The following is a 16,863-nucleotide window of genomic DNA, read 5'->3' as shown; positions in this document are numbered from 1 at the left end:
CAGCTGGAGAAGAGAGGAGTGGCAGTATATGAGAGGAACAGCTCTGCAGACACCAAGGTCGGTGCAGAAGGAGGGGGAGGAGGTGTTACAGCAGCAGAACTGAGATGGTGTGGACCGTGGTGAGACAGATGTGCCCCTGCAGCCCATGGAGGTCCATGGTGAAGCAGACATCCACCTGCAGTCCATGGAGGACCCCAGACTATAGAGGGTGGATGCCCAAGGGAGGCTGTAAAAGAAATTATTGCAGTGTCTGAAGTCATCCACAGTGACCTATGTTGTCCTGTGCAGCTGGAGTGCTATGGTGGCGTTAATGTGAGCAAGCCCCCACTCTTCTGATAGAAGACCAGAAGGCAGTGGAGGAGGAACAGAAAAGGGTTTCTGTTGCCTTTTGAGCAGGTTGAGCCTCATAGAAGTGAAGGAGCAATCACAGCTGGTGCCAGGGGCATTTGGGGACAGAAACCCTGCATTCTAGGCTTAGCTTGATCTGCTCTGCCATTTTGTGGAGCTTCTCCCCAAGATGCCCACTGGTCACTGCAGCCTGCCACTGGTGTCCCAATAAACTTGTCCAGCCTGCTGGTATCTCCAGAGGACAACCATCCCACACAGTTTGGCACAGTCCCCCCGCCTGGCAGCCCACCTTGGGGGGCCTCAGTGCCACATCAGCACAGGATGGAAAACATTTGGCTTTGTCTCTATTGGCAATGCTGATTTGAGAAGCAATGCCCAGCACCTACCCACCCCACAGCAATCTGCTGCCAGTGCTGTAAAAATGTTATCTTATGTTTCTTATGTTTTGTTTAAAAATGTTATGTTATGCATTTTATCTTATGTTTCATTAAAATGTGTAAATAATTTGTGCTCCTAAATAAGATTTAGTAACTTATATTACATTTATACCTGGAAACCTTCATGCCAACTATACCTTGACTTTTCAGTGTCTTTCTGCAGCCTTCCAAAGTAGGAAGTTGTACTTTTCCTTCTTTCATGTCGTACTTGTACTCACAAGCCCTTTTCTGAGATACCGTGTTTACATTTTCTTTCCAATCACTCTAAGGCCACCCAGAGCTCCCCAGCTGGGGCCAGAGAAGGTGGGAAATCATGATGGGGTTTTTTTTTTTGAATGTTGTGTTAGCTCATATGATGTGACATTGTCCTTAGGATGTAATGGTCAGTTTGACCTCTTTACAAACACCAGCTATGTGAGAAAGCACTTAACAAGCTGTGAGAGGATTCTTGGTGGCTCTCAGGAGAGCGGAAGAATTTTCCTTGGCTGGCAACAGTGAGGACTAGACTGCACTGCAGACTCTAGTGGTGTATGAAGAACAGCCTTGTTAAGCAGGAGAGGTCACTCTAGACTGGGCTCAGTCACTGGTTTTCCACATATTTTTATTTAATTTCCTTTTATGAAAACTTGAAATTTAGGTTGCTGCTGACACACCTGCACATCTTCACCCTTCAGCCTGAAGGAGCATGCACTGTTCCTGGGCTGTGAAGCAGGGTCTCCTGGTTTCACAGAAGTTGTGTTTCTCACGGGGGCAGGGCATAGAAAAAGGATTTTTTTTTGTTTTGATTTTGAGAGAAGGGATATTTTTGTGCTTTTCCATAGATGAACAGATGGAAATGGAATGGAAATGATTCGCAAGGCATGTAGGTATTTGAGTTATTATTTCTTATGTTAAGTTGTCAGGGCTACCAATAATTCTAATGCATCCTGGGCAGAATGTGGTGCTTCTGTAATTTTTGGTTGAGATACTCAAAATCAAAAAATAGCTGTGTAGGCCTCAAATACAAATAATGATAAAATTATAACGGAAGTATGTAATCAGTTACATAATTCCCCTACTTACATAATTCAACCAATAAGAGCAGGCCATTGGAGACTGAAGCTTCCATTGGCTGGCTGACCAGGCAGTAACTGGCTCAGCCAATGAGGATTAACCTCATGGGCTCCTAAGATATATAAGGGAGCAAGATCAGAATAAAGTGGACTGTTGCTGCATGAACTCAGTGTGTCCTGTCACTGGTCTGTCTCCAAAACTGGGACTTAGGTTTGGGTCAATGGACATCACCAGACTATTGCAATGATAGGAAATGATTTAAAATTACTGGATTTTGAGATTGCTCTGATACTGTTAAATGATTTAATGTGTAAACAGCCTTGGCCACTTTGCTTTGTGGGGTTTTGCCACACATTCCCCCTTTCTGTTTTTATAACATACGTTTTAAAGTGCCATGTGCCCTTTCTACAATCGCCTGTCCAGTTGCTTGTCAGGGAATACCAGTTTGGTGCGCCACACTCTAGAGCTGTAAAAATGGTTTCATTTTTTGTGATGTGTTTGCAGGTCCATTGTCTGGTTTTATGTTACCTGGCATTGTAATGATACATTCCACGCTGGGCCTCTGTTCACCTACAATCTGGGCCCAAAATACCTGGGGTTTTCCTGTTGATCTGAAGCCCTGGTCTCCTTGCACCTTGGGGTCTGTATGTGGGACGCAAGACTTAAATGGGATAAGCTGAGCAATTCTGGTTTTCTCAGGGACAGTCACAGGTGGAGTGGGGGTAGAAACCATAGGATATATTTGTCCAGTAAAGTTTGAGCCAATAACAACCAGGATACACAAAGATACCTTTCATTGTAGCACTAGACCTTCCAATCAATAGTGCACTTAATCCTTTCCTGATAGGTCCTTGAGCTTCAAGAGGAATCTTATGTACCTTTGGGTTGCATATGGTTACTGTGTCTGATGTGAATACATCCATTCCAGCTGCTCCTTGAGTCCTTCCTATGTGCTCGTCACATAGGCCACAGGAAGGTGAGGAGATGTTTTTGTCTTCACGCATCCCCTCCTCACACTGAGTCTTTGGTTTCCCTGGTCCTTGAGAGGATTTGTCCCTGTTAAGATGGGTTTACAGGAGCAATTTGTTTTCAGATGGCCTTGCTGTTTATATTTACAATACTGAGGTGACACTCTTACAGCAGCCGCTATTGAGTTGCCTAGTAAGGTCATATTGTGGGAACGAGAACCTGCTTTAGCACAGGCATTTATTAGTTCATTTAGTGATGGATTTTCATTGGGTAATAGTTCTATGATTTTTCTGCAGTCTTTGGCGTTATCTTTTGTTAATTGCAAAATTTGGTGATTTCGGATCTCTACATTAACAATTTATTTCTGCACTGCATCTTGCAATCTCTCAATAAACTGCAGATATGGTTCATTAACTCCCTACTTAATCTTTGAATATGTTTGAGTCAGATTTGCCATATTTGCTACCTTAAATAAAGCTTGTGTACCTAGTTCTTTGACCTGTGCTAGCACCAGTGGGTGCAGCCTAGCCTGGAGTTGTGGATCACTCACTGGTGGCAGCCCCAGGAGTTGAGAGGCCGTGATAACGTGGATCTTCATTTGGAAAATCTAGATTTTTTAATTGCTGTTTTTCCACACTGCTTTTCCATGCAGATTCAAACACCAAATATTGGACTGTTGAAAACATTAATTTAGCAAGCTGCTTTATATCAAATGGAGTTACCCCCTCTGTTGTTAAGAAATGTATCATATTATCAACAGCAGGCGAACCTAAGCCTGTTGGGTAACAAGCTGGCACAGCATCTGCTCACCCCGCTGCCTCCTTCAGTGCCCTGCTTTCGGTCCCTCTGCTGTTCTCACCACCTGCTCACTCTGCAACATTTTTATCATGTTCATTATGAGTCTCCATGGTTTAATAACATAAATGGCAGAGTCATCTCCTGTGGAGGCAGCTGTACAGACATGTTGTCCAGCCTGCTCCCAAGTTTTTAAATCTAGTGCAGCCCCTTCTGATACATCCAGTCTGTGGCTCTCACACCACGTTATGAGGGCAAATAAGGCCCATTGCTCATATTTTTCAAATCTTTTCTTTAAAGTGGGTGTCTATACGTTCAGGAGGGGGTCCTCTGGTGTTGAAGCCCATGCTGCCATGCTGTGGTGTCTTCCAGTTACAAAAAGAAAAATTAAAAGAAAAAGTAAAGGGGGGTCCGGACCAATCACGGCTCTATATGCCGTTCCTCACAGCTCAAAGGCTGCAGGCAACTCTTCCTGATTGTCCCGTCTGTCTCCCCACTCTGTTGGCGGCAGCTGTTGTGATCATGGCTTGGTCCACCACTTGTCACAGTTTTGGAGACAGACCAGTGACAGGACGCACTGAGTTCATGCAGCAGCAGTTCACATTATTCAGATCTTGCCCCCTTATATATCTTAGGAGCCCATGAGGTTAATCCTGAGTTACTGCCAGTAACTGTTAGTTACTGCCAGTAACTAACCAGCCAGTTACTGCCTGGTCAGCCAGCCAATAGAAGCCTGAGTCTCCAACAGCCTGGGCCTGCTCTTCCTGGTTGAATTATGTAAGTAAGGGAATTATGTAACTGATTACATATTTCCGTTATAATTTTATAATTATTTATACTTTGAGACCTACAGGCCATGTGTAGGCTACTACACCTTGAAACCCAATATGATATTTTTTATGTGTGTGTGTTTCTTCTACTGGATAAAAGCCAAGTTATTTCTGTCAGTACTCGTAGGATTTTGTATTTGGAGGAAAAAAGTTCTCAAATCTTGTGTCACGTCCTTTTGTATATGATACAGTATTTGTCATAAGACATTGACTTGAGTAAATTGCTTATTGTTCTGCAAAAGAACACCTTAAAGCTTGCTCTTTTTGTGATGGAATTAAAATTCCCAAAGCAATTTTATAGCCCTTCACTCTCTACAACTACCTGAAAGGAGTTTTAGTGAGGAGGAAATGAAAGGATGGTTGGAAATGTCCTTAAGTTGCATCAGGGAGACTCGGATTAGATATTAGAAAAAAAAACTTTACTGAAAGAGGTGTTAGACAATGGAATAACTTGCCCAGGGAAATTATAGAGTCATCATCTTCAGAAGTGTTCAAGAAGCATCTGGGTGTGACATTTGGGGATATGGCTTAGGATAGATTATGGTGGTGCTGGGTTAACAGTTGAACTAGATGACCTTGAAGGTCTCTTCCAAACCTGATGATTCAATGATTCTGTGAAATATTTTTCATCAGGTGCTGACTTCCGCTTACAGCATGTATGAGCTCACTCTGGCAAATGAAATACTTTATTACTAATCTCAAAAAAACCCCATATTAATAATGCAGTTTTGATATATTTCTGATCAGTTGTCTGACTCATTGACAGATTAAAGGATTAAGGCATGTTGTGATTTTCATTTCAAAGACAATTTTACAGAAGAAGGAAGCAGAAATTACCGGTTTAATTTTTCAGACGGAATTGTTACATGAATAGAAAAATAGAGTATTATTTAAAAGAAAGATAGTTTCTGTTGTTACTTGGAGCTGCAGGGCTGATTCCCAGGCCTTTGAAGAAGACACAAGCCCCGTGGGATGTGAGTGATATGAATTGTAGCCAGGAGCTGAGGAATGAGGTAAAATACTGCTTTATTTTGAAAGGTTGTGATCAAAGTAGCTCTGTGTGTTTCCTTCTGTATCTTTCCTGACTGTGTTAAAATAATTTTTTTACAAGGCTACTCCAGTCATTTAAATGAGCATGGCTCTCATCTCTCACCTTGCAAATTTTTGTCTCATGTAGAAACATTTCTGCCCTGAAAGATCTGTGTTCTGCTGAGAAAGCATGTTCTTACTTGGAGATGTGGCTTAATTAATGTTGCCTAGGATAGCAGAATGACACTGCCTAGGATAATGTCATTTCACCTTGGCTTTCCATGCTGCGAAAAAACCCCAGAAATTCCTGTGTGCCACTGGCACCAAAAAGCATCTCCTGTAGGTGTGTTTAAGTTTTGTAATGACTAACTCACCTCAGGCTGACCTTTTTTTTCACACACTTTTTGGTTGAAAACTGATTTCACATGTCAGGGAGTGAGCAGGGGACACGATGGACACTCCATCAGCTGGAATACAGATCATAGCAGTGGTGGAAAACAAAGCCTGGAAGGGGCAGTGCTTCTGCTGTGGAGAAAGCCTGGTGCTTCTGATGTCAGGAGGGTGATGTGCATGTCCTTGTGTGGCAAAATATTGTAGGTTTGTATGAAAGCTCACCTGGCCTTTATCTTAAACCTTGAATTATCAACAGGGAATGGGGGAGATGAGATTAGATTAGAGCCTGGTTGTTTCAGTAGTCCTATATCATTTTACCCTAAAAAGGACACTAAAAATCTCTTTTTCAGTTAGTGTCGGCTGTCTGTTGCTAAAGCTGCAGGATTTTCCACATGAATTTACATTTACAATCCTTTATTGTATAGATGTTTCTCTGGCCGTGTGAATCAAATACTGTTTTCACAATTGCAAGAAGGTCCCGGTTACACTTTTGTGTTGGGTATTGATACTCATCTCAGAGAATATTTCTTGACTCATCATATTCATTATTCTTGTAAAGAAATTGTAAGTTTCTTTGTTGGGAGCTAATGTCCTTTTGCCTTTGTGTGAGCGTGAGAAAAGAGAAAATGTTCTTAGCTGGGTGTTGGTAGAGATTTTTAAGTCTTATGTAGGTGTTCTACCCACCTTCCATCTAATCCATCTACCAAGTGCAAGCCAACTTGGACATAATTTAAAGTATTGTCAGGGCAATATTTCAGTTTTTTTTAAAATCCAAGAGATTTATTAATTTTTTGCAGGTCTTTAGTTTCTTATGAAAGCCAAAAATACGTGTCACTGAAAACATCTCTGGTGTTGTCTATAGTAAAAGCACAATAAGCCTTTAAAGAGGTGCAATTTGTAATTCATGTTAAAAAACCCTATTGGGATGACAGGAGAGACATTGCCTGTGCAATCTATACATCCACAATAAGATTTCTTAGTAATAGCATGGAGCATGGGAGGCTGGTTAGCTTCAGCTCAGAGCCTTTAATGTCAAAATTCAGGTCTTGACCATAAATCTTCTGGTATGTTTTTAAGGCATGCCCTGAATGTACTGTGGGGAGCAGGGGAAATGGATTGTTTGTATCCCAGCTGGCAATTTCTATGTTGCTTTCTTTATTGGTTCCTCACCATGTAATTTACTTCCTAGCCCAGAGTTTTCTGGTGTGCTTATGAAGTTGGATTCACATGACTGTGAGACAGAGTAGGAATCAGAAATGTACTTTAAAAGGCTTACAGGCCAGAATGGGGATCCAATGAAGTTAGGTGAGAGGACTGAAGTTCTGGGAAGAGCTTTTCTCTGATGAGGCCTCAGATGCAGATGCTGTGTCTGGAGACCTGTACCCTGCCCTTCTCTGAGGAGAACAGGGGATGCTCTCCGTGTTTTCCATGCTGCCAAACACATCTGTCTTGTGGAATGTTCTCTATCACATTTTATTTACTTGATAAATTATGGTTTTGTTTAGTTGTTGGCTTGATACTGATGTGTATATTGCCTATGGCATTGTGAAAGCCCTTATCTAAATAACAATGAATATTGATTCTGCACAGGTGAGATCCTTCCATCCTTGCTTTAGTTGTCTTACGCATTTTTTTTGCCCTGTGTGTCTCTGCAGAGGGTGTGTCTGCTTACAGAGTAAGGCTCTATTAGATTTAGATAATGGAATTCAGTCCCGCATGTTTATTATTGTGCTGAAGTAAAGCTATAAATGGAATGCAGTTCCTCAGGGTTCAGTAGCTATGCCAAGTCTTTGAAAAATGATAAATAGCTTCTAATTAGATGAATGATATTTCATGAAAATGATAAATACTTTCTAATAACCCATTTTCTCAGTAGGCTTTGCACAGTTCAGTTCTGAAAATCTGAGAAGTTTACAGAATTGTAACCAAAAGTGATGTATGTTATAATATTGAGTGAGATGTACAAATTACATCTTACATTTGTTCATTCCAGTCATTGAATGCAGCAGAATTAAAAAAAAAGGGGGGGGGGGAGGGCAAAGTAATAAATGTTGTCTCAATTTTATTTATTCTGGCTACTTCAGGTTTTCTCCAGGGTGTATTTAGAAGAAAGAAGAGCCTGAAAATAATCTTCTGAATATTTTAAATGTTATTTAGAATGGAAGTTGATTAATGTGTCCCACTTAAACTCATACAGTAATCTCAGTATAATAATTGTGGGGTTTGCAGCAAGGAAGAAAAAATTGCTTTGTGCATTCTAGGACAAAATAACTTTTTGTTTCCCCTGCTGATATTTAGAAGTAGATAAATGGACCAATAGATGATTTTTAAGATACTTCTTATAGCTTGGCATAGTTCTTTGACCCTGAGGTGACTGTAAAAAGTATGAGATAAAGAAAACAGTTGCTAATGGAGAAAGAAAAATACAGTATTTTTTTTTCCTCCCCCACAGGACATTAATGTATGTATCCTTGAAAACTACCCTGAATGTTCTAATCCCAGGTTATTTTACATCATACCATATTTCTGTGGACAGCATCCAAGATGCAGGTAAATATATGCAAGGTGTTTCAATTTGTTCAGCAATAGCTATTGCCAACATTTTGTCAGAAGTGGGTAATAAAGAGGTGACATTATTTGAAGTACAAGAGAAAAATGAAAGTACAAGGAATGCAGCACTGCATGTGGTAACTGCATGCATATATTTTGAAGTAAGGAGGCCATTGCAAATGTAGCAGTATCCTTTTTTCTTGATTTATAGCATGAATAATTCATCAAATATGAATGTATTTATGTGGAATTTTTTCTGGGTTACTCATTTTATCTGCGTTGTAATTTTGTAATACGTCTTTCTGATTTGTTCAGATGCTTCTATCAGGTCTGCATGAGAAATACAGGTTTCTGTGTCCATGTGAGGAACTGTATTCATGCTTAAAACCATGTAGAATACAGCCCTCTACTGCTTTAATTGAGCTACCTCATTTTTAACGTCTGTCTAATAATGCTGAGTTACTAATACCATAGTAAACTTTTATGCAATAATATAGGAATCATTTAAAATACTTTCTTGGCTTTAAACACTTTAGTATTGTTAGTAACAAATGTTCCTTGTTAGGTGTGTTCAACTTCAAGGTATTCTGTTTCTGTATTATTCAAGCTTCTCCATAATGAAACAGTTGCACATTTTCCAGAATTTCTTTCAAAAGCAATACTTCTTGTAGCAGTAATAACAAGTTAAAATGTGTTACTTAGAAATTAAGACAGAAGAAGTATCTATGTTGTAAAATCTTGCCTTTTTTTTTTTGCTTAACTGAAGTTATGTATAAGAAACAAAACAAGTTGACTTCATTTTCATTGCACATTTTTTAACATATTTTTGCCTTATTTGCAAATGCTTATGGTTGCACATTTAACTTGCCTGCACTAATAATCCCATTAACAGCAGTCACATGCCTGAATACCTTCACAAAATATCTCTGTGAGGTTCCCAAGCAGGATATTGAAGTACTGTTTTGTACCTTGTTGTAGATTTGGCTCCTGGTATGCCCTTGAACTTCCTTCAGCTACTTCTTAGTCCCCTAAGGAGCTACAAACAGAAAGCTCATAGTGTTTGTTAGGACACTTTGCTCTTCCAGAAAGCAGATCAGTGCCCAGAAGGTGGTAGAGCATGAAAAACCTGCTACAAGTCTGCTCTAGTAGGAGTGGAAAGTAGTAAGCTTTTCCACGTGACAAAGAAAGAGCTTCAGACAAATGTTAAATTCACTATTGCATAGGATCCACAATAACCTAATGAAGTCATGGAAGAGGTGTGATTTACAGCCACTCCCAGGCAGTGTGGGGAGCTGATTTCTTTAGCCTGGGACACTGGCATTATATCCTGTGTCGATATGAATGATGGCTGCTGCTCCCAGAACATAACTAATATGAATTATTATAAGGGATTTAGGATTTGTATGGTTGTCTAACTACATTGTGCTTTTGGGAAACAGAGAAGCATAAAGATGTAGTGAAGTCCTTCCAGCTTCTCCTGGTGGGAGAAAAGACAGAAGAACCCCAAACTGTTCTTCAAAACCTGTATCAGTCACAGCAAAAAAAAATGCGAATCCTGTAGCAAAGCTGCAGGGCAACTGGTGGCAATGACAGGGGAAGGGAAAGCTCCTGGAGACTTTGGCAGAAGTTAAAATGAAGGACAAGGTGGAAAATGGTAGTGTCCTGTGTAGGATTCGCCAGTAACAGCAGGCAGTGGTTGGTCCCAGCAGTTCTCCTGATGTAGTTCAGGGACACCACCACTCCTCAGCACCTTCCAACACCAAGGGCAGTCATCCCTCTGATCAGATGGGTTCCAAGTTGAAATACCAAAGTTCACAAGTTTGAGCTTATAAACAACTTGGCAGAAGTTCCCTTCAGAATGGAGTACTTTCACACAATGATTAGCCTCCTTTTGACATGATCCTGTTTTTACATGCCAATCCAATTATAGATGTTGCATGGAAAAGCTCAGTAAGCTACTTGGGTTTGGTGGGGGGGTCTTTTTTTGTTCTAAGTATAGCACTGAATATTTTTTATTCACTTGTGTTCTTGGCTTGAATTTGAGAAATAAATGTATATTTAAACTTTTCTTTTTCCCTCCTCCGTCTTCCCCCATCAATTTCATACAGGGAGCCTGGTGAATGGGCCCTTGAAAGAGCAAAGCTGAACGTTAATGAAAATTTTCTGCTTGTGGGCATTCTGGAGGAGTTGGAGGATGTGCTGCTTTTATTAGAAAGATTCTTACCTCATTATTTCAAGGATGTGCTTAGCATCTACAAAAATCCAGGTAACTTTTTCCATTAAAAAGCTGTTCTTACAGAAATTTCAGCTAAATCTTCGTGGCTGCTGAAGGGTATGTGTTTCTTTCTTGTTCAGTCAATGAAGAAGTTCATCTCCCTCTTAGGGAGCAGATTTGATGATGGGGAAGGTAACATATTCTGCTTTTATCTTTAATGTTACTGTGTGGTTTTCTTTCCTTGCCTGCACTTGTTGCTCAGTGATCTTTCCACCTGCCAGAAAGCTTCCCATTTTCCTCTGAAGTGCCTTCTTCTTTTAATTGTGTCATACTCAGTTGTCAAATAACTGTCAAAATATTGTCAAAATGGTGTCAGGAATATGTACTTAAATAAACCTTCAAGGAATGGTTTGGGGAGCTGGACACTTTGGAGATTCTCCAGGACCAGGTTATCTATTTTCTCTCAGCCTTGATATGGGTTGAAATGAAATGAACCTTCAGGTGAGCTGAGTTTAGGTAGAATACAAATAAGAATATGCATTTACAGCACTTCCAATACAAAGCATGCTGAGGAAAAAGATTTAGGAGTCTGGAGTTGAGAAAATGGAGAGCACTCAGCCTACTCCTTAATTTGCACCCCATGGTCAGTCTGAAAGGATTCTCTGCATCAATCCATCCCTCCAACACTGATTTATTGCTGACTTCTTTAAAAGGCACTCTTGTGTCCTATGCTAAAAATAGATATGATGCTTCTGGAGGGCTGTGCATGTCATTCCAGCAGAATTGATTTCTTGCTTACATTTGACTGGCCCATCCACACTGTGTGCACCAAGCAGGGGGTAAAACTTCCCTTCTTCCTTTGTGACTTGGTTGCATTTTTGTCAGTGTGAAGTGCCTACAGCCATTAATATGTTTTGTACAAAGTACACTGTTTTGTACCAATCTGTATATTTAAAGCACATGGAACAAAGATTAAATTTAGTTTGTAATGCATGCAACTAATGGCTGGCTTCTGACTGAGAACAGCTATTGCAGCAGTCAGTCAAGTCACTCTGGAGAAATTATGGGTTTGTGTCCATAACCACGATTTATGCATTACTGTCCATCACCCTTCTTCTAGGACTCATCATTGAAAATTCTGTATTTAGCTGTGTTACAGGTACTAGGGAAAGTGTGGCATTCCTTTTCTGAACATGCTTGCAGTGGGTCATTGTCTGCTTGCAAGCAGGCAGTCAGGCAGCTCTTTGGAAAGTGGGCGTGTAACTTTATGGTGCCACATCCAGCCATAGAGTAGTTTTGCTTAATAATAGACATAAAGAGAGTATTGTACTGACATAAGAGCAATGCCCAGTTTGGGATCAGGTATTTCGCTTGGTTTTATAAATTAAAAAATAAAAATAATGATGTTTTTAGTATGTGGAAGTGATCCTAAAGGTTTGCAAAATTTGGTTTCGAAGGTCTCCTCATGGGGATGTTAGACAAAAGGAAGGCGGGGGATCAATAGAAGGATATGCTCTCTCTGCCATAAGACTTTTCTTTGAGTTTATGACTTCTTCAGCTGTTCTGTGCACCATATATTTTCATTTCTTTTACAATGGGGGAAGCTAATAAGCAGCACACAGGGTTTTGTTTTTCATCAGGGTGCCCTAGAAATTGTCAGGTGGGAAATAAGCAATCTGCCAGAATCATTAACTGCTGGGTAATCTTTGTCCTCTTTTCGTGTTTTCCAGTAGCAGGAGGAAATTTGATCACCTATTACAGGACAATGATTTCCTCTGGGATTTCATGTGAAAAATGGGTCATGAATCTAAAGATTCACCACTTTCTGTCAGTATTCCCTAGGTGGATTAAACCTTTATTTTATCTTTCCCATTCACTTATTGACTGGGCATATTAGTAAGAAAGCAGTTTCCTCTCTCCTCCTTTTTTCATTCATGCATATGTTTGAGGGTTTTTTCCTATCATAATTATTTTCTGGTTATTTCTGAGTTTGTGCTAATACTTACCAAAAAAAAAAAAACCCTTAAAAGAATCAGCCAGAAAAATAAAAAATATTCAAGCGGTGTGTAAGAAATCCTACATTGTTATCCTCAGGGTATCTTAGACCTGATCTGCAACACCCTCTGCTGTTGCAACATGAAGTGCTGGGAAGAAGACATGTTGTACTGCCAGCTGTCTGGTGGTCCTACAAAGCAGCAGATAAATTGGGCCAAAACTGACCTTTTGTTGCAACTAACACTTGCAGATTAAATCTGTATAGTTTACAGTATTGTCTGCTGTCCTGCTGCTCCTCTTGAGATTTTCTTATGGCAGTCTTTCTTTCCTCTTTCCGCATAAAGAAGGAAAGTTTTTCTAGAACTTATCTTTTGTCAGCTGAACATAACAAGATGAGGAAAACACAGAGAAGGATGTGTACAGAAAGGTAATTCACTTCCAGGTCTGTGAATATCTGCACCAGAGTCCACTGCAACAAGCAGTTCTGGATTGGAGGCAATTCAGAAACGGATTTGTAGAGCTACCTTGAAGCAAAAAGTAGCTGAAGAAAGACATTTTCAATCCAGTGTTGCTTTAGTGGATTACATAGATTAGAAATCACAGTAGGAAACAGGTGATTGCTGTCCCACCAACATCATAATCTAAACTATATTAAAAGTACCTTCCTGCTATGGGAAGCAAAATGCCTGATGTTATCAAATGCATAAAATCACAAGTGCATATAAGATACATCTGCAGGAGTTGTGAGTTAAACCCCTTCTTCCTGAAGTTGGGACTCCCCTTGCTCATTACAGGTGGTTTGGTTTGTCACCAGATCACTGTAGATCCCATCTAAGCAAACTTCTTAGTATTGGAAACCTTCAGTATAGGTTGATAATACAGAAATCAGGAAATCTAGAAACTTTTTCTCATCTCTATTCCTTTCAACTGTGCAGGCCATATTCAAAGTTTTCAGTTTCTTTTGTGCCTGTAGTAAAATTTCTTATCTGAAGCACTGTGATAACATTTGTCAAGAAACTCCTGCTCAGCGTTCTCTTAGAAGAAAACAAAGCCTGTAGTTGTTTTACCTTCAGAAATATTTTTCTGCTGTTGTTCTGAAGCAGATGATTTAAACTGTGGCTCTATGATAAGATAGTGTGACATTTTCATCAGAGAGTTACTGTCTATATACCTGATGACACAGATAACTGCTTAAAGCAGTATGAATTGAGCTTTTCTTTTTGATGCTAATGATTTTTCTGATATAAGCTGGCAGAAGGAAATGTGAAGAAAGGTAAAATGTTTAAAAAAAATTGGCAGTTCAGCTTGGCAGAAAATTTTAATGTCAGAGGACACAAGAAAGATAACTTTCTTCATTGCATTAACAAAGACATTGCATTCAGCTAGTCCATATGCCAAATATTTTGACTTGTGTGTTTTATAACCACATGTAACAAAATGTGAAAGCTCTTTGTGGTGCTAAGTTTTCATTGGAACCAATCTGGTTTTATCTTGTACGGTACTTTAAAGCTATGGGCTTCCTGTTTTTCTGTGTTTCCACTCTCTCCTTAATGTTAATGTCATCTTAATGTTAATACCAAGTCAAGAATTGCAAAAGGACTCTCTTTTTTGATGCCTGTCTTGTCCAAAATTACAAACTTGTCCTGGCAGCCAAAACTAGCTTTGACAAGAGATTAAAAGGGCAGGAATGGGGGCAGCAGATTGTGGAATCAATAAATAGATGAATAGAGGGGTAGAATAAATTTTAAAAATATATTTTTGTTTAGTAGCTTTCTTTGCTAACACAGTAAAATTTGCTCAAAATTTTGTCTTTTTTTCACCAGCATTGAAGCAGATAGGATCCAATTGCAGAGCCTTAGAATATGTTTATTGCAGAACTTGAAAGTATCCTTTAACTCTTTGAAAGGCCTGAAGTAGTTATAACAAAACTTGACATGTAAAATCTTTCCTCATTCTCAGGGGCTAAAGGAAAAAAAGATTGGTCAGTCCTGTTCATTTCTGCTGGCTGTAGCTCACTTCTGTAATCTGGCTGGGAGCCAGAACCCTGAGAATATTTACTCAGTTTCTTTTGAAATGGGCACATGTGGGTTTCATATCTTTGCTGCTTTTAAGAGACAAAAAAATACCTACTATATTCAGCAAAACAGAGTTTTCTTCTGTCTTGTCAGTTTCTGTGGCATGGGGTAAAAGTGAACAGCATCCAGTGTAAAACAATAGGCAATAAAATGGTTTTTTATCACCTCAGAAATGAGCCATATCCTCACACCTCAGGAGTTCATAAATTTTCTTTGGCACCAGAAGCCCTATAAAAACACTTCTTCCCAATACCAGGAAAAAACCCCTTTGTTTCCTGAAAGGTGCATTTAGTGTGGAGAATGTATAGGTCTTACTCTACAGTAAGAAGACTGACTTGGGCTTTTCAGACACTGAATTTTATTGAGTGCAATGAAATAACTCACACTGTCAGCTGAAAAAAATATATTGTTTAGGTAAACTGTAAATTTTTTTTTTTAATGCAATGAAAATGTGATTCCCATAAGAATTGCATTTACAGGGAATGTCTTAAACTGTAGTAGTAATATTATCCCAGGTAATATAAACCCTCTTGTTTTTTAAATCCTCTATGTCCATGAATGTTAATGACAGAGTCTTGACTTTTCTATTCATAAGTGTCCCCTTCTCTTTAAACTCATTAAGGAGAGAGATGCTGCCATTTGTCTTTATTGCAGAGCTGAGGTCCTGAGAAGCAGAGCATTTTTGATGGAGTTAGGAGAAGGGTGAAATCAAGCTCAGCAGTCTTTGTGCTGTGCTGAAGATCACTCCTGTGCCAGGCCAGCCCTGAATGTCGGCGTGCCTTCTGATGGTTCAGATGCTATGCATTTGGAAAAGTTCAGGAGCAAGGGGTTTTTCCCTCTGAGAAATTGTAGTGAATGTGTTTACAGGCACCACCTCCAAGAGCAAAATCTTTGAGTAAGAAGCGATCACAGGACTCTAGTGGAAGGAGGCAGTGATTTTTGTGCGGTGTCTATAAATAGTGATCATCTTTTATTCTGCCTTTGTTTAGCACAAAATGAAAGGAAAGAAGATACTAGGACAAATTATATGAGGCTTCTTAGTCTGCTGGCTTCTTGTGAGCTGTCTTTTCTGGAGAGGGTTGTGACTGGTAAATGGGAAAGGAATACACTAGCTCACTCCTGTGCTGAAGTGCCCAACCCTTCTCTCTCCTACAAGCACCAGCACTCTTGTTGAGAGAATAAAATCAGCATGGATTAGTTTTAATGTAAATACTGAGGGGGTTTTGTGGTGGGGTTTTTTGTTCAGTTGGATTTTGGGGTAGGGTATTTGTGGGGATTTTTTGGTATCACTTTTAAAATTTCAAACACGTTCAAATGTTTAAAATCTTTGGAGATTCCAAACATGCTTTCTTTTCTTTTGCCTTGCCCTCAAGAACTAGAGCTTTGTATTTTCCCTATGTAATACTTGGAACAGGAATCACTGACTATGAAAATTTTCTACAGAAGAAGAAGATTCTAAATTTCACGTGGAGGTAAAACATGAGTTTGCAGTTGGGAGGTAACTCCCTGTGTAACACTCCGGTGTCTGATGAGAGTGTGAGCAGCGCCGCTGTGCCCAGCAGATGGAGCGATCCGCCCATGTGTACGCTGCTCCCAGCGCCAGCGGCACGCGTGGATTCACATTCCGCCGGGGGGGCCTTTTCTTATCACCCAACATCCTGTTCTGAAAATAGAAAGCGTGAGCAGACCATTCTTCTCTTGCCCCTTTGAAGTCTCAACTTTCAGTATTGCATGGAGGAACGCTGTAAAACAACGTGAATGCTAAAACATGCAGTTTAAGATCAAGGAAAAGTGTTTAATTGTACTTTTGTTACTTGTAAAGCAAATTCCCTGTTCTCTGTGTGCAAGATGGGTAGGGAAAGAGGAAGAGTAACAGTGCATATCCCTGAGGACGTTTCTTTTTTATTAGGTCGATAGCATCTAGGACATTCTGCACAACTCATCTGTTCCTTGGTTTGTTTTATAAAACTGAAGGTACTATCAAAAGCTGTAGATACATTATCTAGCTCTTCGGCCATGAAGAAACAAGGTTTGGAGAGCAGGGAAAAACCAGACTGCCTGATCCAGGATGCCTTGAAGTTAGTGGATACACTAATTGAGTGGTAAGGATAGTCAGTGAAAGTATCTTTTCTTTTTCAGTCCCATAAAAGAAAAATACGTTGTTTTGTCTTCCA

The 16,863-nt window shown here is 39.8% G+C and overlaps 1 protein-coding gene across 1 annotated transcript in view; it reads left to right on the top strand.

The window, feature by feature from the left end:
- The window catches only part of UST (uronyl 2-sulfotransferase), a 154,121-nt gene that overhangs the window by 112,433 nt on the left and 24,825 nt on the right, over nucleotides 1-16,863 (top strand). Inside the window, exons 6-7 of the mRNA XM_036381018.2 lie at nucleotides 8,307-8,404; nucleotides 10,513-10,670. Coding sequence (XP_036236911.1) covers nucleotides 8,307-8,404; nucleotides 10,513-10,670 — 256 coding nt within the window. The remainder of the gene's footprint in view (nucleotides 1-8,306; nucleotides 8,405-10,512; nucleotides 10,671-16,863) is intronic.

Source organism: Molothrus ater, chromosome 3 (assembly GCF_012460135.2).
Source record: "Molothrus ater isolate BHLD 08-10-18 breed brown headed cowbird chromosome 3, BPBGC_Mater_1.1, whole genome shotgun sequence".
Lineage (NCBI taxonomy): Eukaryota > Metazoa > Chordata > Aves > Passeriformes > Icteridae > Molothrus > Molothrus ater.
The sequence above is the reverse complement of the archived record's forward strand: the minus strand, read 5'-3'. Positions and strand labels throughout refer to the sequence as shown.